We start from the raw sequence: 26,929 nt of genomic DNA on the forward strand, positions 1-26,929 counted from the left end.
TGCTTAATTCAGACCCCAACAGAGCGAGATCAAAACGTGATTGTGATGAGAACACGCCCGGGGTGTGGAGGGGCTGCAGACACGGAGGGGCCCGTCTCAAACCCACCTGGGTATTCTCCTGCTCCCCCTCCCCCCACACAGAGGGGCCCGTCTCAAACCCACCTGGGTATTCTCCTGCTCCCCCTCCCCCCACACAGAGGGGCCCGTCTCAAATCCAACTGGGGATTCTCCTGCCCCCCCTCCCCCCACACAGAGGGGCCCGTCTCAAACCCACCTGGGTATTCTCCTGCTCCCCCTCCCCCCACACAGAGGGGCCCCTCTCAAATCCACCTGGGTATTCTCCTGCTCCCCCTCCCCCCACACAGAGGGGCCCGTCTCAAACCCACCCGGGTATTCTCCTGCTCCCCCTCCCCCCACACAGAGGGGCCCCTCTCAAATCCACCTGGGTATTCTCCTGCTCCCCCTCCCCCCACACAGAGGGGCCCGTCTCAAACCCACCCGGGTATTCTCCTGCTCCCCCTCCCCCCACACAGAGGGGCCCCTCTCAAATCCACCTGGGTATTCTCCTGCTCCCCCTCCCCCCACACAGAGGGGCCCCTCTCAAATCCACCTGGGTATTCTCCGGCTCCCCCTCCCCCCACACAGAGGGGCCCCTCTCAAATCCACCTGGGTATTCTCCGGCTCCCCCTCCCCCCACTGTCGTGCACATCTGAACCCCCTCCCCACAGTCTATTGTCTGAAAGGGACAGAGAGAAAACCACAGATGGCAAAAGGGCACAGACGTGACACACTCCAATTTTAAATGTTTTTTTTCTCCAATTTACAGTATACTGTTTTAATATTATGCCTCATAATAATAATAATAATAATAATAATAATAATAATAATAATAAATAAAAAAATCAAAGCAACATAGAATTGACTTCAAAAGAATATAAGTACTGTTGAACTGTAGCCTATAGAATGCAGTACAAATGTAATACAATTAAGGCAAACACATACAAAATATAACCAAACTTTCTTTTATTCCTAAATGTACAAAAATACATTCTGTCATTCTTGATTAAAGCATGCTTGTGAAAAGAAGGGCGCCCAGAGCAATATCGTTTTTATCAAATAATTTTTGAAGTATCACAGATAATTTAACAAGTTGAGAGGTAATTGCTGCATATTAGCCAGGCTGTCTGTCACTCACAAAGACTGTACACATTAATTTGGAGGCATAATTTTAGCAGTTAGCGTTAGCAGGAGCCTCAGAAACCAAGACAGGGAGCATACCTAGAGCTAGCCTTTCTCAGACACAAAGACCACAAAAGAGATGTTTTTTCATCCCCCTGACTCAAAGTCTGGGTGTTTGGCCTGTGGGATGTTGGTTTCCATCGTCTGTGAGGTGTTTCATGCAGTAGGCCATATTATAACATAAGGTATTGTTCTGAAATTTGAGCAAATATGGGTCTTTTTGATCTGCTGTGTTTATGTGAGTTTATCTAAATTAAATACGTTATAGTTTACCCCTGATAAATGTTCTTATTATCAGTAATATTATTAACAAATAATGAAAAATCAATTTTTTTCTTTTTTCTTTTTTATTGTAAGCATAAACTCTCTTAACATGTGTATGTGGCACTTGAGACTGCTACAGAACCAGATTCATTCACAACTTTGGCAGAAAGAGCAGAAAGCAGTGAATATATCGAGCAACAGTCTTTGCCTGACCTCTAGCAGACTTCTCTCCGTAGCTGGGCAGCTGTCCAAATCTAAATAACAATCATACTGCACCCTCGTCAATTGATTTCTGCCCATAATTGTGTGGCCTGAATGCCTGAATTCTTGTTTGTTCTATAATCTTCACAACAATTAAAGTTGACATTTTCCCTGATTGGTTGCTTTTTCTTTGTGCCAAGACTGTCTGATTGATTTGACTCTCCACCGATGACTGCTAGGTTGCTGTCAAGATTCTCTGGAGAATAAAACAGCAAATGACTAATTAGACCTACATTTTCATTCAACACTCATCTAATTAACCTGAAAAGAAAAATCAACTTATCTTCATTTCTCTTTACCATTCTGGGTCAATACTATTTCTAGCTTCAAGCCCCCGGCCTGTGGTTGATGTATTTACTTCAGAAATGCATGCATGCATCCCCATTTGCTTTATTCGATTTTTTTCATTTATTCGTAGAGGACCGTAAATGGGACAATGTTTTCCCTAAATTGTAGCATTGGATGTAGTATAGCAGTTTGTTTATCTCCTGTCCCTGGGCAGGTTGCAGTCACAGGACACAGCGACAGATTAGTAATAAAAAATAAGGATAGAATGTGCCCGCCTGGGTGACAGTGCTGCATTATCAAACAGCCGAACACACGGTGCGTGTGAGATGAGGAAGGGACTCACTTGTGTCCTTTGACTTTCGTCTCTGGTGTTTTTCTTCATCTCCAGATCAGCCATTCATGTCTGATTGTTCGGGGGAGTTTTTGAAGGGCAGGGAGTCGATTTCACTGACGTCAAACGCGGAGGAGGACATCATATGAGGTTGCACGCCGCGGTGCGAACAGGATATTGATCGGAGTGAAGCAGAATATTGACAGACATTTTTGATTGACATGCACACCCACTGGTACCCGATGGTGTAAAATCACATAACATGTTCCACAAAGTGGATGGACGAAAGCTTTGGTTTGAAAATACACAGGTATTACAATTTTATATATATGCTATAAGACGTGTTCGTGTGGTTATGAAGAATCGGCTATACTGAGGAAAAAGTGAATTATGATTTCAGCTTATCTTTAATGAATGACTCACCTCTCAGCCTTCACATATCATTCTCGTATCACGCAGTGAGCAGAGTTTTCATCCAAAGTAATGTGTAGAATGAAAACATACCTTTTAAACAGATATTCAAAACATGTAGGCCTAATCATCACAGTTCATCCATTCGTTCCAAAAATGGGGGTGACATGGCTCAGGCAGTAAGAGCAGTCGTCTGGCAGTCGGAGGGTTGCCGGTTCGATCCCCTGCCCGGGCTGTGTCGAAGTGTCCCTGAGCAAGACACCGAACCCCCAAATGCTCCTGACGAGCTGGTCGGCGCCTTGCATGGCAGCCAATCACCGTTGGTGTGTAGGTGTGTGCATGACTGGGTGAATGGAGAAGCATCAATTGTACAGTGCTTTGGATAAAGGCGCTATATAAATGCCTGCCATTTTAAAAACACATGATGTGAGCATACTACGTGGTATGAATCCATGTTTCCCATGTGTGTGTAATTATTGCAGCCTATGAGGGTAAAAAGGGGGAAACCACTGTATTTTGACAGGAGTAATAAATTGTATTGATCTGGGCAAACTAACAGAAAGGGGGTTAGAGGTGCATATGATTTTAGAGATTTTTTGAGGGGAGACTGTAAGGATTTATGGAGTTAAAAGCAATCTGGCCATGGGGTTAGCCTTTAGCCGTCTGCTAACTGAATGGCATAAAAAGCAGAGTTCTGTTCCATCTCTCCTCGTTCCTAATAAAAGAAGCACTCTGAATGTAAATGGCATGGAGTTTGCATGCTGTGATCTGGCTGGCGTTGAAAGATTAATGGGGCTCTTTATTTTAAGCGAGGGAGATGGAAAGGCTGTTTTTCATAACCATCTTTTAGCATGCCGAACAGGTAAGTACACAGCACAGCAGCCACATTACCCACCGCTCCACTTGCCTGCTAAAAAAATGCACACAGTTTTTTTGAAAATAGGTTTTTGCTTGTGATCCACAATACTAAAATACCACAATCAACATGGCTATCAAAAGAAGTTATGGGCGAGGGTTAAGTGAAGCCACATTAAAAACGCCCTTTAATCCTGTTCCGTAAGGGATTCCCCTGAGATTATATTGCCAGAGATTCTACCACTCGCAGATGCTGAAAATAGTAGGTGAGACTCAGATCCATTGAAGCGTCGTTCTGTGTGTCGAACACATGCTCTCGTTGTGTCTTTGCCAGGTTCCGATGCCATCTTGCACACGTTGTATATTGCTACGCCCTAGAATAGGCACTGCTTCCTTGTGCTAGAAGCTCTATGACCTTGTCATAATTTTTTAGTAAACTGGTGTTTAGTAAAAAAATAAAATGGCTGCTGGAAAAGATGGTTCCAGTAAATATAAGCTGGCAGTCTATGTGGATCATATACTGAAAGCCAGGCCCTGAGTGCATGAATGGAAGGGGATTTCCTTTGTGCGTGTCTCTTCCCTAATGAATGGAGTCCACTTCAACAATGGGCCCCGCTCAGCTTGGTTACTGTTGCTAGGTGAAAAGAGATGATGATGAGCTGTAATATCTCTAAGGGGAAATGTATCTTGTAGTGGCATACACCATAGGTGAGGCAAGGCGGGTAGGAAGTACTGTCGAAAGGCCATTTTGTCTAGATTTTCTCCAGCTCTTTCCAGTTATAGATCACATTGCCCTAGCTTTTAAACAATCGCAGAATAGCTAAGGAGGAGGTGACGGACTTATTGGAAAGAGGATTTATGTCTCTAGCATAACGCTGGGTGTAAGCCGTGGACTCACGGGGCATTGCAGTAATCATAGGTAGCTCCCAGCTACATGTTTGCCCGCTGTCCTTGTAAATTGTGGCAATGAGAGACTAATCTTTTTGCTTCAGCGTTTGGCCCTCAGACTGTTTTCTAACTGTTCGAGCTAATATGAGAACTGGGAAGAGGCGGATTTGGCAGCCTTGCTTATTCAGCCTGTTCAGTGCCTAAGGATTTGATAAATAGACTTCAGATCCATCGGTCTTGCGTAACCTCTCGCAGTGGCAGAGAGGCGGTGTGCTGGTCCAGATGGGCGGAGTTAAGTGGCTGGAAGCCTCTCCAAAGTGCTCCACTTGATTCAGTGTCGTTATCGCATCTAAGAAGGAAAGGGGAGGGGGCGTATCTACTAACAAATAGGCTGAAGACAGAACAGACAAGGACTCTGGTGTGAATGTTGTTTTTTTTTGTACACCTGTAGTAATTAAAATTTTATATACCTGACATTTTATAGGGAATGTTTTTCTGCCAAGATGAGAGACAGAGCCAGGACATCATATGTTTGCAATATTGTATGTTGATACTACTTTTGGTCAATATTACCAGTCTCTAACCTTACGGATCATGGATTGTCAAATTTGTCGTCCTCCCGTGTGCAGTGCGCAGGGAATTTCTTTAGACGAAGACACACAGAGACAGCCGAGAGGATAAAGCTAATTTGTAGTGATGAAGATGTTGACTTAAAAAATTTGTAATGGGATCTAGGACATTGTACTGTGGGACTGGCTTTGATACCAAACCCGGCTCGCTCTCCCAGAACAGACACGGAGGCGCGGAGACATACAAACCTGTTTTTCCACAGCAGAAGCTAATCTCATATCGGGTTCTACGTTCGGAGTGGAAGATATTAAATATTGAATTTGCAGGGGACGTAATGCTGCCCATAGCAATTTCTCTAGCAGTTCACAATTAGTGCCTGATGCCCAGCATTGATTGAACCAAACCGAAATGCTTTATGAGGTGCGCCAGTCTTTCCTGGACTTCATGAAATGTTATTAAGTATCGTGAATTATTGTAAAAACAGACGGCGTGGGTTTTGGGATGTCTGAAGGAGTGTCTTTTTTCATGACTTCTCTTTCATTATTGATTAACAGAGTGAATGAAAGCCAACAGCTTCTTTTTTTAAAATCTAATTTAATTGCAGTCAGGCAGTCTTGGAATACCATCATCCACAAGGGAAAGTTGATTAAAAGCATTGGTGTGCAGACCAATAAATAGTCATTTTAACAGGACAGACAGCGATGAGAGAGCAGTGGTTCTGGCTCTCCCTGATGTCAGCAGATTCTCATAGCAGGTAGCTAGTGCCGAGAAATGTTTTCAAGGCGGTGGGTGTGTTGCTGTTTGACGTGGGACATGCTGAATAAGCCACTCGCTCAGAAGAAATCTGTCAGGATCTCAGGTGTGAAATCAAGTGCCAGAGCAGAAAAAAAGAGTCCTGTTCAGACATTTCTTCCTCTCAGAAATGATTGCCCTGATTTTCCAGGATTTCTCTACTTCTCGCTTTTTACCGTGTACTTTCCTTTCAGACAATGCAGTTTCATGTAAGCTTCCCACTTAGACAATGCAGTTTGATACACACTTCCCACTTAGACAATGCAGTTTGATACACACTTCCCACTTAGACAATGAAGTATGATACACACTTCCCACTCAGTCAATTAAGTTTGATACACACTTCCCACTCAGACAATGCAGTTTGATGCATTTTTCTGTTACAGCAAAGGACCAGGTTCTTTTCTTATCCCCAATGAACAATGTAGCTGCATTGATCCTAGCAACCCCTATGAGCACTGCTTAAAGACCATGCATGCCAGGTACATACTATGCAACACCATGCCCTCTGTCTGTTGTTCACATACTCCTCTCTGCAATGCAGACAATTCAGCCGGTACAGTATGAAGTGGGATGGCAATGTCAGCCCCATTGACGGACACAGACTGGATTCGGATGAGGATGAAATACATTTTTTTGAATCTGCAGATCAAATCAACCCCACCCAGTCTTGACTCTTAAACAGTTCCACTGAGCCACTGGTAGCAAAAAGAAACAACATCCAATCAGCTCAATTTCATTACTGTAATTTACCTTAATACAGTACAGTGTGTACACTGCTGCAAGGAAAAGGCTTGTTGTTTCTCCTCAGCGCGTACAGTGCTGCCCCGGTCAGGTACGCTGCGCCAGGTGAATCGTCCCTCCGGCAGGCTCCGGCACTATGCGGCAGAGCAGTAAATATCGCTGGCCACTGCCTGCATTCAGCGCCGGAGGAATGACTCAGCTCCATCTTGGCTCTGTCTGATCCAAGTCAGAGATTAAAGTGGGTCAGTTTCCCTATGGCTCTCAAGACATGCCACTGCTCGGTCTTCGGGGTGTACTGTATGTGGCTCTGTTGCTACCTGTGAAAAAGCCAAGTATGAAGATTTACATACAGGGATTCTAATGGAGCTAATGCTTAGTACAATTCAACAAAACACACTACTAGAATACGTAAACTGAGAATAGATGGAGGATTAATGTGTAAGCAAATGCTGTACATAGCCAGAAAGAGGTTTGTATATTTAGCTGTATTACTGAAATTCATTTTCTAAAGTCTCAATGTTAGCAGAGAGAGTGCATTTCTGTAAAATGCACGAAAACTTGTACTGTACCTTCTGAGTTGGTCTGAAATTCTAAATGTTATTTAAAACCAAAAAAAAACACATCCTTTACGGTGCTTGCATTTACAGATATGCTGCCAAGCTTTACATTCAGAAATAGAGCACTTAATGCCATAGATCACTCTTGAAATACTAAATACGATGCATTTCTCTCGCTCTCTCTCTCTCTCTCTCTCTCTCTCTCGCTCTCTCTCTTGCTCTCACACACACACACACACACACACACACAAATATACACAGTGCTGTAGAAATAATTTACTGGTAGTAAGAAGTGGAAAGACTGCATCGTAAATCGCACTTCGTGTGAGCACCTACTGCAGAAATAAATAATGTAGAACAATCTGCACTTCAAGCGGGAGCAACATTGCAGAGTGGGCATTTAGAAGCAAGGGTCCGTCGGCTTACTAAGAGCATCCATGCTCCGTTATGCACTCAGCGAGCAAGTTATTAGCTAGACCTGTACGCCAGCTTGTTAATGCAAACATTTAATCAGCCAATCATGTGGCAGCAACTGAACGCATAAAGGCATGCAGATGTGGTCAAGAGGTTCAGCTGTTGTTCAGACCAAACGTCAGAATGGGGAAGAAATGTGATCTAAGTTACTTTGACCATGGAATGATTGTCGGTGCCAGACAGGGTGGTTTGAGTATCTAAGAAACTGCTGATCTTCTGTAATTTTTTACGCCCAACAGTCTCTAGAGTTTGTGGAGAATGGTGTGAAAAACAAAAAACATCCAGCGAGCAGCAGTTCTGTGAGTAAAAACATGTCAATGAGAGAGGCCGGAGCAGAAGGGCCAGACTGGTTGAAGCTGACAGGAAGGTGACAGTAACACAAATAACCACACATTACAACAGTCGTATGCAGAAGAGCATCTCTGAACACACAACGGGTCAAATCTCTAAATGGATAGGCTGCAGCAGTAGAAGACCATTAAGTCTGAAAAAGAAGTGTAATAAATACCTATTAAAGTGCTCACTGGGTGTTTGTGAGTGACAGGGGGGTTGAAGCCAGTGAGACAGGTCACACTGTGATTCTGAGAGGGGAGGAGGCCACGGTGGAAAAATGCAGTTATTTCAGTTGTCATCATTTCCGGGGCGTATTCACCGGCCCTCTGCGCAGTTTGCATCCGAGTATTCATGACCGCGTGCATTTCAGCATAATGCAATATAACACCTGCGATAGGAAAGCAGAAATGAGCGGGGAATTAAATGAACCTCGTGCTGACAGCTGAAGCCACCGCTCCTAACAGCGCACAGGCCGCTCCAGCTGGACCAGTGAGTGTCATTCTGAACGTGCGGTATCATAATAATGTTTGACTTTTTATGGCAATTACTGCAAAAACTCCCAGGAGTGAAGTCTTGGAGAGGTAACCTTTTTCATGGCCCACGAGTGGCCGTATATTTTGGCTCAGATTGAGGGTTTTCTGGGAAATCGGGGCTGTATGAGCCCGCAGCGAACACTGGCCAGCTCTTACTTTTATGTGCAGCGGGTGAATCGCAGAATTTTAAGAGGATTCCTCAACTTTAATTAAATCAAGCAAGCTTGCCTTTTCAAATGCAACATTTTCATTCTATTCTGTGACTGCTCCTCTGATGATGTATTTCCAGGAAACAAAGAAATTATGTTTGATTGCATTTGCTGCTTAAAATCAACATTTTATGAACTTATATTAACTTAAAGTACCCTCTACTTGCAACTGTACATCGCCCACGTCTAGAACACTAATTGGCATAACAATTTTATCTGCCTATCTGCTGTCAGCTTAGAGCTGAAATGTGACTGGTGAGATTTCTGTGCGTGAATTGTCCTCACAATTCAACCAACATGACTGTACCCTTTTATTGAATTTACCGTGAGGTCAGGGTGCAGGGTGCCTGTATTTCACATTAAAAACAAATCTGTGCCTTCATATTGACAGGAGCATTGCCGAGCGTAGTCCCTCCCACTGGTAAACCACGACGATATTCATATTGATAACACACTGAATGGACGGTGCCGGGATATTGCAGAAGTGAATTTTTCCCCATCCATCTTTCTCAGTGCTATCACTGACCTCTGACCTCTGACCTCTGGGCATCACCCTGGCCCCTCTCTTTAGGGATAGGCGTCCTGGGCTCATATCTTCCCCAGAGCTGTAGATGTGTCATGTTTTACGCGCAACAGATGTACAGTGTTTAATAGCAATTTATCACATGCTTATCAGTACTGAGCATCTGTTTCCCCACATGTGCAAGCGCTGTGTTATCCTACAGTGCGCTCTTATCGGCATTAAGAGTCCTTACTGTCCACTTCTCAGCTAATGCATTGTGCTGCACATGCATCTAACACACTTTAGATCACAAAATGGATGACGAGTTTGTCCACAGTTTCCGTTAATGCTGTTGGAGAATCTGTTGTATGCAGTGGCTGCCAAACATATCCGTTTTCTTTCTAGATTGTAAGAAAAGATGATTTAACAATATCATTTTAAAATCAAGAGGCCTTCATTCAGCATGTAGTGGACTTACATATCTGAATGGGGATTTATTGATTTATTAACATGTTGATTTATTGATTTATTGATTTATTGATTTATTGATTTATTGATTTATTGGTGTATTGATGTATTTATGTATTTTTGCTTATATGACTGGCAATGCATCTCTTGTCATTTGTAATTGCTGGTGCTGTGTCTGAGCTCGGCATGGAAGGTTCTGGGTCCTGCATCCCGGTTTCTATATCCTGGCAAATCACACGCCGTCTGAATATTGAGCACACATTCCCAAAAGTGAGAACAAAGGCACACAAAGAGGTTTTTTCCCACTCCTCTTTGAATGAGACCACCGGTGCTGCCAGCCAATCCCTAAGACCGAATTTAAAATTCAACACTAACACCCCTGTTAGCACAGTCCAGGGAGATGTGTGGAGTTTTAATGAGCTTACCTTCCTAAAGCAGGAATGTTTGTTCAGTCCCCACCACTCTCAGTCTTCTACCAACAAACAGCGGAAGATCAAATCTGTGATGGTGATTCAAAGTCGTTCAAACCTCAAGGTGTTTAAATAACTATTATTCAAGGTTGGCAAACATTTATATAAAGTGGCTATCTACTAACCATGCTCACTGTTCCAATTTTATGTGTCCACAGACAAGCTCAAAATCAATGTTGACCATTGAGATGAATTCTTTATACTGTCCTGTGCTGATGGAAAGTAATATCAGCTACCTTTTTTGGGGGAAAATTCATTTTTTCAGATGTGTTCTGCTGCCATTATGTCTATAAATTGCAGTGCTTATACTATAATTGCAGCAGAGTGCTTTGTGTCAGATTCGGTAGGCAACAACAACGCTGGACACTGGCAGTTTCACTTCATAGTAAACAAAGCAATTCAACCACTTATTTGTGTCCCACCCCAGGCACTGTACGTTATGCGGAGACTGAGATACTGATCACTGTAACAGAATGACCACTGAAGCTTAATGCAAAGAACCAAAATGGTCAACACACACACAAAGGAGAGATGGTGCCTGAAGGTATAACGTATAAATCTTTGGCTGAAGAAGCATAGTGTATGAATGATGGCTAAAGCTGTAGGTGAGGCCATTTTGTGCTATCAGCAATTTATCATATACTTATCATTGTAATGTACTTCCCTGTAATGCACGTAGTGCAATTAACTTTGCTATTAAAGTATGTTTTTGGAAGTATTTCAGTGAAACAACTTTTGTTTTTCTTTGCACGGTAAACAGGCACCAAGAAAGTTGCCTTCTTGGCATTATGCACCTAACCAAAACACTTTAATGGTAATGCAAAACTGTTGTTTCCAGCTATGACATTATGTGGCCTATAGCCAGTGAACGTTGTCAGTTACAGAATGGAGACCCAGATTTTTCTGACCTTCTCCGCCTGCTTAATCTCAGCTCCAGTGAATAACAATAAACCTCGACACAGCAGGGGTGCACCTTTGGGTGGCAGGTAGCCTTAGTGCTCCTGACTGTCTGCTGACTCTAGAGAGCTAATGAGAAGGGTCTGGCAGTAAAATGGTAGGAGGGCATACATCCAAAGATGAGATGTCACTCACCCTAGCCCTGACTTTGCAGAGACAGGCTGTAATAGGGTGACAGCCATGGACATGCCTTTTTCAGTTCATCTGTCTCGGGCGTCTCCTGCCAGTTCCTAGTTCGTCAGCACTGACAGTTCATGTCGAATGCAAACATCACAAGTATTTTGTGCATATTTATTCCACAGTCCATGGAATTGCGGCCTGTAAAGTTGTTTTTAATTGGGAATTGCTCAATGCAACCAAGGATGCCGGCTATGGGTAGTGAACATGTAGTATCATAAAATAATAAAATATTCTATGTAAAAGAATACATTTTTACTGTATTGCGTCATCATAAAATAGTATTGTATCTAACATTTCTAAGAAGAAAATGTATCTGATAAGCCCCAGAGGTGGAAATGTATGTGTCTGTAGTATTTCAACAGAGGTGGTTTCAAGAGTTCATATGTATCTTTATATCAGCAGGGGCCCAGCTCACAAACTGAAAAAAATTCCTCTGTTACATTTTTATATGTTAAAGGGATAGTTCACTTTCTGGGGTTTTCTGATATTATTTCAGTTTTAGTGTTTGTTTCGGATTGGCCCCCAGACACGTTTTTGTGTCTGATGAAGGATAAATCGATATTTAGAGAAGCACAAAATATTTTCAGCCCAAAAATGGTGTGGGTAAGATTAGCATTTAATAGTGCACTTATTTTGCTTGTTTACATACAGTATATCTATTTGTATAATGAATGGCAACGTATGAAATAATTGGACCCTGAGTTTTAGCTTTCTCGAGTTTGTTCAGCCAAATAATAAGGCTTGTTTCAAAAACATCAAGGAATGTTTCTGCTGGGGGAAAACTGAAAAACTTGAGATGATGGAGGAAATTCAGCCTACAATTCCTTGCTCCCTGCTATTTCAGAGTATCCAGATGGTGGGGAAGATTTTCCTGGAATAAGGAATTAATTATTCACCATTTGTGGACACACATTATAGCTGCCCTTTCTGCACCGTTTGTAAGAGACTGTTGGTTTCCTTCTGGTTTTGAGAAGCTGTCACTTGCACCACTCAGAAGTCTCACTTGAAGTGGATCTGAAAATTTACAGCTTTGTCACTGGAGTGTATCATGTCATGTTAGCTTTGATATTTTACCTTTTTAAAGATTTTTCCTCTTTGGCTTTTTTCTTTGCTGCCTCTCATAGTAGCTAAATATGTATCTGCAGATTAGGTTGTCTTTTCAATGTTCTATTGAAACTAAGCTAGCGTGTCACAGAACGTCACTGGAACTCGCTTAACATTCTGAGAGATTGAGTTTGTATGGTCAGTTTTCGTGATTGTGAGACAAAAACCAAAATACCTTGGTTTTTAGAAATGCTTTGGTTTTGTCGCAGTTAGTAGCTACTGTATGTCTGATCCTCAGCATTGCACATGCAACATTACTTGACCATGTGCTCTTGTCCTTTTGCTTTTTCCCCAGGTATTTATGAGCCGACATTTCTTATATTACTGCAGTGAACCGATCCTGGATGTGAAGATTGCCTTTTGTCAGGTGTGTGTTCCTTACAGGTAAAAAAGGTACAGTATTCATTCACTTCCATTTCCCCTTCATTGTGTTGAACGTTGTTGAGACTGAGATGACTCCACTGGTGCGAGAGATGAAAATGCTACTGTGCAGAGCTTACTTTTTATTCATTCGCAAAAAAAATGCCTGATAGATTTTGCATAGCTAAGACAGATTCCTCAGTGCTCAGTTATTAGGTTTACACGATGAAATATACTTCCGCAACTTGCAACAATGGAGTCATATCATCATGAAATGACATAAGAGTGCCTTTGTAATTTGTTTATCTGGTGGTTATGATTATATTAACGCACCTTCTTGGGGCTATTTGCATCTTACCAAGCAATAAGACCCTTGATAAATAAGGCAATATATTGTAATTACTTAGTAATTGAAAAGAATGGGAAACGTGGGGTCAATGTCTGGTTAGAAATTACAAACACATTTATATGAGACTTTGTCAGGCCTTTGCCACTGGCATTTCAGCAGGTAATTGGCAGGACATCCTACCCAGCATGCCTCATCCCACCATGTTACGGTTGGGCCTCATTTGGCCAGACATCCCTTTGAGAGCTCCAGGTTGTCAGTGTTTGTGTGGAGATCTGTGGTGTCTTCCTCCCACCAATGCTAGCTCGCCCGTCATACAATACAGACATTCTATACATTGACGACCATGATTAGCCTTGTGTATGCCATAGATTATAATAGCACTTATATAGTTGTTGTTGTACTCGGGGTATTCTAGCTGTCAACCTTGGTATGCTAGTTTGTAAATTGATGTATTCTTCAAGGGTTCAAACTGTGTCTATGTGGTCAAGCTACGACTTGAAACTGTGCTTTCCTTTCGGGTCCTCATCGAACTTGTCCCTGGGTTTGATTTGTACTTTGTCTGCTAAATGCTTGTAATGTAATGTAATGTAATGTAATGTGAAGTAGTTCCTACCTCACTGGAGGTTGTATGACACTTCACCTGCATGGCGGTCTGTGGTCTAGCATTGTCACTATTGTGTAATTACATTTCTGAAAACTGTCAAATCTCAGTTTAAAAACTGCATAAGGCTGGTTGTATGAATGTAGTGTGACTATGGGTCTTAGGGTTGCTTTAAGAAGATTACTTTGAGGGATCAGCCAGCTGTGGAGGCAGATTCAAGCATATGGCCATGTACAAGAAGCCGACCTGACTACATCAGCATGCAATACTTCAGTAAACAGGTCTCGTTCCCCATGTCCAGTACAGCTTATCTACCAATAATGTCAACGTCTTCTCATCATCTAAGATTATGGAGTTATGCTTCCTTCTTGGTGTGCGACAGCAAGCTAAGAACTCGTCAATAGGCTTAAGAAGAAGATTGAAAGTTTTTCTGTAATTCACTTGTGCCTGTGGGAACATACTGTAGGCACATAAAAATTGGGAACATAATTAGTTGAAGAATGTTTTTTTTTAGCTTCATATTGTTTTTAACAAAGTTGAGTTATTCGTGCTTCTAAAAATTGTAGAGATAAATTATGATTCATGAATGCTGCTTGACAAAGTCATATGGAAGTCCACCTACGTTACATCTGGACACAACACCAGAGAAGTGTCAAGGTCTGGGTCTGGACTCATTTGATTGGGATGAATGATAAATTGGAAGCTGTCACCTACTTGGAAGCCGTCTAATAGAAAAATATGCGATTAAAAAAATAATTATACAGTATAATGTAAAAATGAAGTGTTCCCCTATTTCAGTCACTGTACATTCATGGGCGATTTCATTTTCACTGTGTATGTGAACATGTTCAGAGGAAAATCCAGCAACAAGGAAACAGAAAATAAGAATAACCCGATAACACCATACGAGGGGGCACGCACATGAGAAGCTAATAACCAATTTTGTTAATTGGGACCAAATGAGCCTTGGTAATTAAATTGTTAGCTTTTGTATATGGTTAGTAAATATTGGGTTTTTAATTGTTCTTAAAAAATATATATATACAGTATATACACTTCCCTCAATTCTGCCCAACCTAGAGAATGCAGGCGGGAATGAAGGGCTTACAGGAATTCAGTTCCTATCATCAGACACTGTGGCTCTGATCAAGCAACAGTGCTCTTAATATTTTAATGTCCAATGTCACATTTTCATTTTTCACTCCCGTGTTTTTTTAATGAAAGTCAGCGATGTTCAAATAATCAGAGTAGGCAATGAAAAAGTGATGCTTGCTTTAATTATTTCTCTCAAACCTGAAGACAAGATGTCCTGCCTCCAACTCCATAGTTGTGTTTTGATGTTCTCTTAGTAAACCTTTTTTTATTGTGGCTAGATAAGCATTTATTATCTAAGGACTCCAAGCCTAAAGACTGGATTCCTCTGGACAAACCTCTGAAACCGTTCTGGCCTAAAGCAGACGGATTCAGTTCAGCCCTTTGCCACGTTGGTGTGTTTTTGATATATCGACGTATGCATTGATCTTTACTGTTAGCAATTAATTCAGAATTAGCGCATATTACACTGTATGTAGAATGGGGCTGACTGTCTTTATTGTTGTTTGTAAGCATGTTTCAGTGCCATAAAACTCTGAACCGATGCACTGATATGATATAGTGTCCCACTGACATGATTGCTCTTTGTAATGGGGTAAAATACATAATTTCTCACACCTTTACTCCACAGAGCAATCAAGTGCATTTAGCGGAGTTAATTAGCCATACTTTCACATGTCGGCACAATTAAAGATCTGGAGGAAGAAGCAATTACTGTACAAGCTAATCACTGTTGCACCCAGCATTCGTGTGGGTGTGGAAGACTTCTTTTTAATTAGCATTTTGGTTTTGTCTGTATTGCCTCGTCGGAAGCCTAGCATTGGAGCTGGGCCAGTTTGTGTTATGGGGAGGGATGTGTCATTGCTTTCAAAGATGGCAGAACAATTCACTTTCCATTCACTTTCTCTCACGATTTATACTGTAGTTGCAGTTGTTTGCTGTGGGTGTGCTTACATTAAGTGGAAATGCTACTACCTAAATGATCCGTACTAGATGGGAGCACAACATGATGAAGGTGTATGGAAATATTGATGTGTTAATATTACATCAACGGTACTGTAAGTGGAAAAAGGCCTAATTTGATGAGAATGGGAAGCAGAACACGACAACACGGTTGTATATCTCTGTAGACGACTGCTTCGATATGGCTCTGATTATACAGTGTCTGTGACAACGTTTGTTGTCTGCAAATGTTTTAATCACATCATGACTGCAACTTTTGTAATGGAGGCATGGCTTAATCTGGCTCAGCTGTGACCCGCTTTGATTTAAGGAAGGATGTGGTCGAAGGGCAGACATGGTTATGAATTTCTTACTTAAGTCACAAGCTACTTCTTTCATGGAGGAGAATTTTATGGAGGGCTTTCACAGGGAGATTTTTCAAGTATCCAGTGATTTAACCTCTTTAGGAAAGATCTCCTCTGGAAATAAATCTCATTCTTTCATAGTATGTTCCAAATATCTGTGAAGGTGAGATTCCTTAGACGACAGTCGCCATGGTTACACATTTCTGATGCTAAACTGGCGTACAAACTCAGAGGAAGCAATTTTCTTTAAGAATTTTTTTTTTTTGCAGATTTTTCCCTTTTTCTCCCAATTTGGTAGCCAATTGTACCTCGTCTGATTCAATTGGAGGTAGTCGTATTAGATGTACCGCCCGTACCCCGTCCCTCGGCGGCCCGAATGAGAGCGACACGCCTTCTTCAAGCCGTCTCGTCTCGTGCCCGTTGCCGTGATTCCGAGGCGCCCGAGGTGCTTATTGTGCGGCGATCTAATAACCCTGCCAAGTCCCTCCCTCTGGAGCAGCGAGCCGATTATTGCTGCCCCACGTGAGCCGGCCAAACTTGGCTTTTTGGCAGGACCGAGAATCGAACCCCGGTAGGTGTGCAACTGCAGCAAACTGCAACCACAAGTCTGCTGCGTCTTTTTTAAGAAGAGGGCATTGTGATGTCAGAGACCCTACACCCTCTGAGGATTGCCAGGGGGAGGAGGATGCCTAAATACGCTCATGTATGCAGATCAGAGACCCACATCACATTTCATTCGCCGGGATGAAGGTCAATTTGCCGCCTCATTTACTCACATACATCACTGAACCTTCACCTGCCCCTTTTCCGCAGCGAAAGTGGCCTTCACCCCAGCGAGTCGGGAAATAAGAAATGAATGAATCCCAGGCTTTTTATTTTATTTTTGTTTTTAATCACAACTTTGAATTCCCCGATTGCTCTTGTGTAACCTCCCCGTTGCTGCGGCATCCTCTGTCATTGTGACAGAGTACATTATGTCCTCTTCTCTGGTGCACAGCCTGGCAGCCACTGCCTCTTCTCGCTCTGCTCTTCACAAGCTGTGCTGCTCCATCACGCACGAGGGAAGCACACTGCCAGCACAGAGGAAACGGGTAGGCTGTATGCACCAAGCTGACCAGAGGAGTCGCTCTTTCATGAGAGACAAAGACTAATCAGCTCATACCCTCCGTCCAGGGCAGTTCTGAGGCTAATTAGGCAGCGTCACTTGGTCCTGTCGTCCATTTTAGTTTGGACAATGGTGTTTCTTGTCAGATGAAGTTGGGAAAAGCAGTCTCCTTTATTAGCAGCTGGTGTAACAAAGCAAATGTATTTGGGGGAAGTGGTGGCTAAGATGCAGCGGACTTGCGGTTGCAGTTCGTTGCAGTTGCACACCGAGGAGCGGGCTTCGATTCCCAGGCCTGCCAAAAGCCAAGTTTGGCCGGCTCTTGTGGAGTGGCATAATTGGCTCGCTGCTCCAGAGGGAGGGACTTGGCAGGGTTAGCAGATCGCCGCCATAACAGCACCCCGGGCACCTCGGAATCACGGTCACGAGCACGAGACGAGATGGCTTGAAGAAGGCGCGTTGTTCTCGGATCGCCAGATCCCTTTGGGCCGCCGAGGGACGGGGTGTGGGCAGTGTATCCCCCAGCTAACACTAATTGGATTAGATAGGGTACAATTGGCCACCAAAAAAAGGGAAAAATTTGAAATAAATTCATATATAAAACAAACGTATTTGGTTTGGTCAGGAAAAACATCCTTCATTCACCAACATGATCTTCTCATTTAGAAATGTTCCAATCAATTTAAAAATGTTTTTCCAGCAACAGACGCAAAGGATGCAAAGGAGCTTGCTGGCTTTTAGCTTTTAGCTTTTATAGTTTTCACTATATAATAAGGTGTAGTCTCAGCCATCTGGCCCTCTTGGAAGCCAGCTGCTATTTATCTATGCAGCCAAATACTAGTGAATTCTATGAAAGTCATATAGGCTAATTTCTGCAAAGTTTTTCAAAATAACTTTCTTTTGAGCCCCAATGCTAGAAAAGAACAATCAACTCTTCAAATGAGAAATGTCTTTCTAACAATGTTAAAGAATGAAGGTTGATTACTGATGCTGTACAACTTAACTTTGTCTGACTGTGCGTGTATGGCGGCGTCCTAAAATGTAGACCGTTCCTGTCACTAACCCAATACAGTACCAGGAAAAGCCTCTGATGAACCATGCTGCGCGGCCTGTAGCGTAGTGGTTAAGGTAAATGACTGGGACACGCAAGGTCGGTGGTTCGATCCCCGGTGTAGCCACAATAAGATCCACACAGCCGTTGGGCCCTTGAGCAAGGCCCTTAACCCTGCATTGCTCCAGGGGAGGATTGTCTCCTGCTTAGTCTAATCAACTGTACGTCGCTCTGGATAATTCTGCCAAATGCCAATAATGTTATGTAATGCAAATGAACCTGATGAACAGTACCATTCGCTTGTATCAGCGTGAAGTGAGTTACTTACCGAATAACCAAAAGGTCATCTAGTCAGATGCTGTGTTTTCCAGGGTGCCTCACCCTGAAGGCCTGCTGAAAGCCCTGCCTAGTGTCGGCCATTTTGATGGGAGAATGCTGCAGAGTAGCATGACTGGCCCCATCTGCCCTTAATGGTGACGGTATCACTCAGACTGGGTCTGGAGCCAGCAGCTCTGTGGTGGATGCTCCTGGTCCCATGATGTTGGATTTACAGTATTACTTTCCAAAAGATTCAAACTTAATGTGGTGCCTGTGCTGACATTCGTCTTCTGGTTTCAGATGTGTTGTTTTTTTACAATCCACTTAGAGAGCAAATGCCAAGTGTCACGTGTAAGCAAGGCAGCTGATCAATGAAATCAACCAATATAAAAGCAGCTCTAATCGATACCAAAGCCTCAGTCTTTATGCATACATACATCTCCTTTGGAATTAGGATAGCATTTTAAAGAATGCATGAGCTCCAGTGGACTAGATTTGTTAACCTGTGTATTTTTTCATTTCACAGAAAACATTGGTGTAATATGCCTTCTGTTGACACGTGTGTCACTACATGATGCACTTACCTCAGAAAAGCCAGTTATTTTGTGTTATTCTATAAAGATTGATGAGCAACTTGTGTGGCCCAGTGCTCACATTTAGTTGCAGGCCGGTAGCATAATAAAATCTCATAGTACCTTTCATGTGAACATGTTTTCTCTGTGATACGGTACGGTTGAGAGATTATCTTAGAAATGGTAAATGGTCTACATTTATATAGCGCCTTTATCCAAAATTGCTGTACAATTGATGCTTCTCATTCACCCATTCACACACAAACTCACACACACACACCAACTGCGATTGGCTGCCGTGCAGGGCACCAACCTGCCTGTCAGGAACAATTGGGGGTTAGGTGTCTTGCTCAGACACACTTCGACACACCCGGGGTGGGATCGAACCGGCAACCTTCCGACTAGAAACATACGGAGTCTGTATCTCTTGCCTGGGAGGAATTGCTGGTCGCAGGGAGCTTTGGCAATTCCAGTAACAGCCGGCTTTTTATTTGCTGACAGAGAGAGAGATCATGTTTTAAACATACAAAGAAACAAGTGAATAAATGACTGAATAAGTGAATAAAATCTTCATCTTCACCCTTCTCACCCTTGCCCACTCGCTGGGTAGGCATGGTTCCAGCCTATCACAGAGTGATATAAAAATATCGTGTGGGGCCCTAGTTTTACTGAACACACTATGAACACAATATTTAATTGATCAATCGCAAAAATGGTGATTTAATAGCTCTGAGTATGCTATATGCACATCTAATAAGATAAGTGATCTGGCACATGTAATGACATGATTTCAGCTACTCATAAACATATCGCACAATGTTCCCAATATTTAAAAGGTTTCACCTGGAAACATTTTATAATGCGGTCCATTGGTGGCAGATATTCCTACCTGTGGACCCATACAGTGACCTGACAAATGAAAGCGTCTTCAGAACAGGGGCATGCTGGTGTGCTTTTCTGTGTTGCTCCCACCAGCTTTCTTCACAGGTTTGATAATCACATCAGCTCTTATTGAGCTGATGAAGTGCTTCTGCAGATTATCAAAGTCAGCCATCAATTATTCCAAAAACTTAGTTGTACAGTTGTATAGCTTCTATCCAAAACTTGTATAGTTTAATTATTCTTATAACATGAATGCATTGATAGATATTGGTTTAAATGTTAAGTATATCTGCTCTTTTTGGACTGATGTCATATAGAATATCATAGTCAGCCTGCGAAGGAAGTAAAGTAAATATAATTATACAGTTAGAAAATAAATTGCTGTGAGAAAATAAATCAATGGAGATGACGGTAAAGGTATCGGCGTAAAATATCTAAAGTCTAATTCTGCTTGTCTTCACAGGGATTTGGTAAACAAGTGGATGTGTCGTATATTGCCAAGCATTACAACATGAGCAAAAGCAAAGTGGATAACCAGTTCTACAGTGTGGAAGTGGGAGATTCCACCTTCACAGTCCTCAAACGGTACCAGAATCTAAAGCCGATTGGTTCCGGGGCTCAGGGAATAGTTTGGTAAGTATTATAGTCTTATACAGTACACTGTAATCCTTACACTTAACGCTGCTTCTTCCTCAAATGTACATTTCATGTGAAGAGTTGAAATGTAAACGCCTTTAAAATAGAGGGACATGTTATGCCATCATTTTTGCATTCGCAACATGTCTAACAAACTATTTCCAATAGTGTCAGGATATAGAACATACATTGCTGCATACACATACACAGGTGTCAGGTCAACTCCAAATGGACCCAAATGTACTGCATTAGAGTATTGCTCTGTGTTGATTTAAAACATACATTTTGCTGCGTAAAAAAATGGTTACTTATAAAAGACAAGTTTATTATAACACAGAACTGTCGTAGTTTCTCTCTATGATTCAACACATGAAAAAGAGAGTATTTATTCCGCATTTGTCACTGAAAGACAAAGTGGCAGGTTTAGGGTTAGGCAGCCGTTTATTCTCCCTTTGTAAGGAGATAAATGTGACAAGCCAAGAGGAGCGGGAGAGGCTAATTCACAGGCACTGTGATGACACTTTTAAAGCTTATTTGTCTCAAAAGAATCTACATCCGTTCACCTGCATCCTTCAGAGCGCTTAGTCAGACAAGCTGGAGCAACGGGCTCGCACCCAAATGTAAAGGATGTGTTTCTCTTCACAAAATGGCAGCGGGATCCGCGCATCATCTCTTCTGACGTGCCGTCAATGCCGCTGCCTCGTCTAACCCGTAGTCCTCAGCGGTGCGCGTCTCCGTGGGTTCCTTTGAAAAGTCTGGCACGTCTAGAAGTGAAATATGACTGGGAGTTCAGCTCCCCTCGCCTCCCCGCTCCAGCTTTCCAGCAGGAATGTGTACACTCACAGAGCGTCCAGGTAAAGAGAGGACTTACCGCAGGGAGAGGGACCTGCAGCGGGAGGTCAGAAGGAACAGGGCTCAGTCGCACTGCTTGGGTTTCTCCTCCTGCTTCTTTTCCTTGCTCATGACCGAAATCGATCGAGGTCCACCGTCCGACATTCCAAGTGTTTTTTTTTGGAAAGCGTGACATAACTTCGGATCGACCTGTGGATCCACCTCTCCCCATCTGCCGCGCATCTGCCCCATCTGTACCTGATGTGGCTTTGAAGTGACGTTTGAAGGAGCTAGGACATTCCATTTGCCTAATGCAAAATGTTTTCCCCATTTCCCATCGCTTTAGGTGGCACGGATGGTGCAGTGGGTAGCACTGCCGCCTCACAGCAAGGAGGTCCTGGGTTCGAATCCCCATTGGCCGGGGCCTCTCTGTGCGGAGTTTGCATGTTCTCCCCGTGTTTGCATGGGTTTCCTCTGGGTACTCCGGTTTCCTCCCACAGTCCAAAGACATGCAGGTTAGGCTGATTGGAGAGTCTAAATTGCCCATAGGTATGAGTGTGTGAGTGAATGGTGTGTGTGCCCTGCGATGGACTGGCGACCTGTCCAGGGTGTATTCCTGCCAATGTATGCTGGGATAGGCTCCAGCCCCCCTGCGACCCTGTTCAGGAGAAGCGGGTTAGGATAATGAAAAAATGACTTCTTCGCTTTCCCTTTTTTCCCCTTTACTGTTACTCTCCCGATGGGTGGAGCTAGGAGTAGAAAAAGGAGCAGGGAAAGGGCGGCCCATAGCGTAGTGGTTAAGGTAAATGACTGGGACCCGCAAGGTCGGTGGTTCGATCCCCGGTGTAGCCACAATAACATCCGCACAGCCGTTGGGCCCTTGAGCAAGGCCCTTAACCCTGCATTGCTCCAGGGGAGGATTGTCTCCTGCTTAGTCTAATCAACTGTACGTCGCTCTGGATAAGAGCGTCTGCCAAATGCCATTAATATAATGTAATATAACGATAAGGGCCCCTGTCTCTCTTCCTTCTGTCGTCTCTGTTGTCTGGTCTCTGGTGTCTCGCGCTCCCAATCTGAAGCCCCTGAAAAATGCTTTCTTGCTCAGTGCCAAATCGACAGGGGCGAGAAATAAATGGACCCTTTTGGTACGTTAACCTTGGTTCTTTACATCTAAAAGTTCTGCCATCGATACACTTATGAGCTAATATTTAAGAAATGCACGGTTCGGCAGTGCATAGTCTGACACAGTAACCAAAATTTACACAATAGCACCACTGCAACTGCTGGTTTTTTAACCACTTTATTTCATTCAAAATTCATAAAATGGCGTACTCAGGGATCTCTTGTGTCTGTGTCTAGTACCTTCTGAATTCTGGTCATTGCAGCCTCTGTTTCATAATGCAGTGAAGGTGCATATAGCTGACTGGATGCAGAGAGTAATAGAATATGCAGAGTGGCTGGGCCTGATGCCAAAGAATATCCAGAAAAAAGTCAGCATTGTTATATAATCTGTTATGTAATCTTGAGATGTTTGTCTGAAATCCGACAATAGGATGTAGATAAAGATGGGATTAACAGCATAGATCTGAGGGCCAGTGGTTCTACAGATGTAGCACAGCTTCTGTGAGTGTTGGCTAAACACGCCGAGGCACTAACACACATATTTGTATTTTATGATAACAAATAAAGAAATTGAATTCACGAAATAGGCATTTCATTGACTTGGAGTGCCAGTGTTAATTATGTAATAAAATGCAAATGCGACAATCTCCCTTTTCAATTTATTTTAGTGTACTAAGAAAAAGCTGTTTTAGTTTCATTAGCAATTGCGATTTGTGATAGTCAGCACTGCTTATCAGCTGCTTGGTGGTATTTTAGCATTCCCCTGTCCCTACTACACTGCAGGCAAAACGTTCTTTGAGTCGGTTCACTTTATCTTACACCCAATAAGTAGAAAATATGCATAGGCTTGTTGTATTATAGGTGTATGAATCTTACTGTGTGACCTCCATCATAGCCTACCTGGCGTTGTGGGTGTTTCAGATTATCACCACTTTGAAGATCGCTGTAGGAAACTGCTTCTGCTTGCTCTAGATTTGTTGTTGTGCTGGTGGTCACGCACGCTGAATAAAAATGACCATGCTCTTTGTGTGTGTGTGTGTCTGTGTGTGTCCTAGCTTGTGTTCAATTTTTAGCATTCATAATAGTGATTTGGTCAGAAGGTCCCCAACCCCTGCATGTTGTAGCTCACAATGATGTTCTCTGTCAAAAATGTCCATTATTACATGTCCATTATTACATTTGTGGCCCAATATCAGATTTAGGAAAATACAATATAAAGTGCTGCAGGATTATAAATGGCCTCTTCTTGGCTCAGCTGAGTCATCGTTGCTGTGGATGTGCACTGTAAAGACCCAGCAGGAGAGGCTAGGTTTATCAATCTATTCTCTGCACGTGATTCAGATTACCGTGTTTATTTACTGTATGCGGGGTTAAGGCACGTCCTGAACACCCGCCCTATTTTAAAATGGAGATAATTGCAAAGTCGTTGTAATCATTAATAATGCTGTGCTGTTGAACGCCATCTTGCTGTTAACGATAGATGTAGGGTATCAGGGGTGGGACCATTGACATAAGTAAACGAGTACTTGCCCGGGGCGGTCTGTAGCGTAGTGGTTAAGGTAAATGACTGGGACACACAAGGTCGGTGGTTCTAATCCCGGTGTAGCCACAATAAGATCTGCACAGCCGTTGGGCCCTTGAGCAAGGCCCTTAACCCTGCATTGCTCCAGGGGAGGATTGTCTCCTGCTTAGTCTAATCAACTGTACATCGCTCTGGATAAGAGCATCTGCCAAATGCCAATAATGTAATGTAATGCCCTCATATTCTTAATCACTTGGAAAGTAAGGTTAAGCATTCATAAACAATTTGATGTTATCATTAGGCGAGATAAAATGCTGAAATGCAATAAGAATGTGTTTTAATGTTTTATCTGTAGTTTGTTTAATTAACTAGCGTCCTAGTAGAAGCGTTATATTTGTCTGTATAGATGAATGACGACTTTGTATTTTGCATTTGTTTCTGCCTGGCTAATTTAACGCAAGCTCAGGTTCAGACTGTTTCCCTCAGCCACTCTTTAATTCCGTCACATTGATGTCAGAATATAATGTGATAGCCTACTATCTATCGAGTTGCATATGCAGGTGTAGCTTACAGTACGAGATCAGGTTGTGTGGAATGTCTCTTTTTAATCGATTTGGTTTGGAACGACTGCGAAGTGTAAGACGTGGTTAACTTTGAGTAGTGCATTCATGTCTGCAGTGTCTCAGATTATCAATGTTTCCTGCGTCCCCTTGAGTGCACGGCACACAAGAAAATGTATAGGCTTATGGGTAAATGTTTCGCAATCTTAGACCTTAGATTTCTACGATGTAGCCTTGCTTCATTCGTTTTTATATTTGTTCTTCCCAGAATAGCTAAATATAACATTGTCTGTAGCCTAGCAGTCTTCATAAAGTCGGGTAATTATTGGAAAGTAGATTGGCAGCTGTCAGATGCCTTTTAACTTTTTTCCACCGGACCCGGTGTTCTGTGTGAATTAAAGTGAGCGAAAACGCTGCAAAAACCCTAAATGGGTCTGGTGCCGTCAATTGGTCATTAGGCACCCCCTCCTCCAAAAAGAAAGACAAAAAAAATGACTCAAGTAATAGCTCAAGTGGAAATAGTGACCTGTCCCGCCCTTAATGGGTATAACCATTTGGACTTCTACTCATGGTTGGACTATATTAAGAGTACTGGCAGCTAAAAGGGGTTGTCGTAGGCAGCACTCCCCTATACTTTCCCCTATTTCACATCCAGACACAGTGTGAAGTGTGAAGGCCAGCATTAACCAGCTGTCAGAAGCAGATTGCTGAATTGCTGACACATCCATATAGTCCCTGCATTTACTCCTGTACAACATGTTCGTTTGTATAGTGCGTGCAATTACCATTATGTAATATCTTGATAGGTATAACACACAATTTTGCTTTCGCATATTTTTATAAGTTCTTGGTTTGTATTAGGAATAGGCAGCGCTGTTGCACTTTTTTTTTAATGTACAGTAGCTCCTTATGAAAAAGTGTAATATATTTTCTGAACCATTCCTTTATAAGAAAGTAAATCCAGCTTCGCTTGACTGATGAAGGAAAACTGGATTTGGTATCTGAATGTATCTGAAATAATTTCCCTCAAAGGTAAGGGAAACAGGACTTCACCATATTGTTACCTGCAAAATGTTTGGATTAATAAAAAAATATCCAAAGAGTTTTTATTTACTGGCATTCACAATACTTACAACGTAGGCAATATTGGGTTTTAAATTGTTATATTGCATTATGCTGGTTTTTTTGCCACTGCAGTCACATGCTGCTGCACTGATCACTGTCTATGAGAAGGACAAGGCCTTTGGCATTGTTTGCTGTGTTGACCTCATCAGCGATCGCAGTAGAATGATCTTTATCTCCACTGCCCCTGACATATAGATCAGATTTTCTGTGGTGAGCTCAAGGGATTGCATTGCCTGAGAGGGATGTGTCAGAGACAATTTCTGATTTCAGTAAATCTAGCTGTTTGCACTTCAAATGCCAATTCCCGTCCGCAGCCTTCTTTCCATTCCCAGAGTCTTTGTTGTTTTTCGAGCTGCGACTGTTATCTCTATCGCTTACGGGGTGTGGCAGAATCCTTCGCGAGTGAAGAATTTGTGAAAAACGGTCAGATACCAAATTTGAGTCACTTTGGCCGTGTCGTGTTTTTTCATGTTTTTGTAGCAAAGCGCTCTCAGTCACTCCGGATGACACAGTAGGGCAGCGGTGTGACTTTGATGTCCGGAGGGCCTGCAGTGCACCTTGGGAGGTGTGACTGCTGGCAGAGAGCACAGCCCACACTGTGTGTTTGACTTCACCATGGCTTTTTAGATATCTGGCCCTCCTTCATTTTACACTCCCCTAAAACATTATTTACACTAAATGATCCATCTTGACTAACTATGTCAGTCGGGGGCATAAACTCTCAGGACACAACGGCTTGCAAAAGCTCAACTGCCGCTCCAGCATTCAGATGATCAACTGAGCCTTCTGGCAGCCATTTTACAAAGCATTGATAGTCCAGGAGCGCAGTCTTACAGCTAACCTATTCCCGCACCTCTTATTATTGTTCTTCTGTACGACTCCCAGATGCCCTCTGTTTTTTGGAGGTCCTCGTTCGTCTGTCCTGGATTGCTGTGTGAATATAACACACATAACAGAGCCGGCTGAATCGCTGTGAAGTGAAGATCTGAAGAATTAAATATCAATAATATGTATATACGGTACTGTATATGCATTTAAACTGTGTGTTGTAATTTGAGAATGGCAGTGT

The 26,929-nt window shown here is 42.7% G+C and overlaps 1 protein-coding gene across 8 annotated transcripts in view; it reads left to right on the top strand.

Annotated features, from left to right (window-relative positions):
- The window catches only part of mapk10 (mitogen-activated protein kinase 10), a 79,252-nt gene that overhangs the window by 15,387 nt on the left and 36,936 nt on the right, over positions 1-26,929 (top strand). For 6 of the 8 annotated variants that reach the window (XM_061262339.1, XM_061262343.1, XM_061262340.1 and 3 more), the window contains exons 2-3: positions 12,726-12,797; positions 20,528-20,697. In XM_061262339.1, coding sequence (XP_061118323.1) covers positions 12,726-12,797; positions 20,528-20,697 — 242 coding nt within the window. Of the gene's footprint in view, positions 1-12,725; positions 12,824-20,527; positions 20,698-26,929 lie in introns of all 8 variants that reach the window. The other 2 variants (XM_061262344.1, XM_061262345.1) reach the window with 2 other exon arrangements.

The sequence above is a fragment of the Conger conger genome, chromosome 12 (assembly GCF_963514075.1).
Source record: "Conger conger chromosome 12, fConCon1.1, whole genome shotgun sequence".
In the NCBI taxonomy this organism is placed as follows: domain Eukaryota; kingdom Metazoa; phylum Chordata; class Actinopteri; order Anguilliformes; family Congridae; genus Conger; species Conger conger.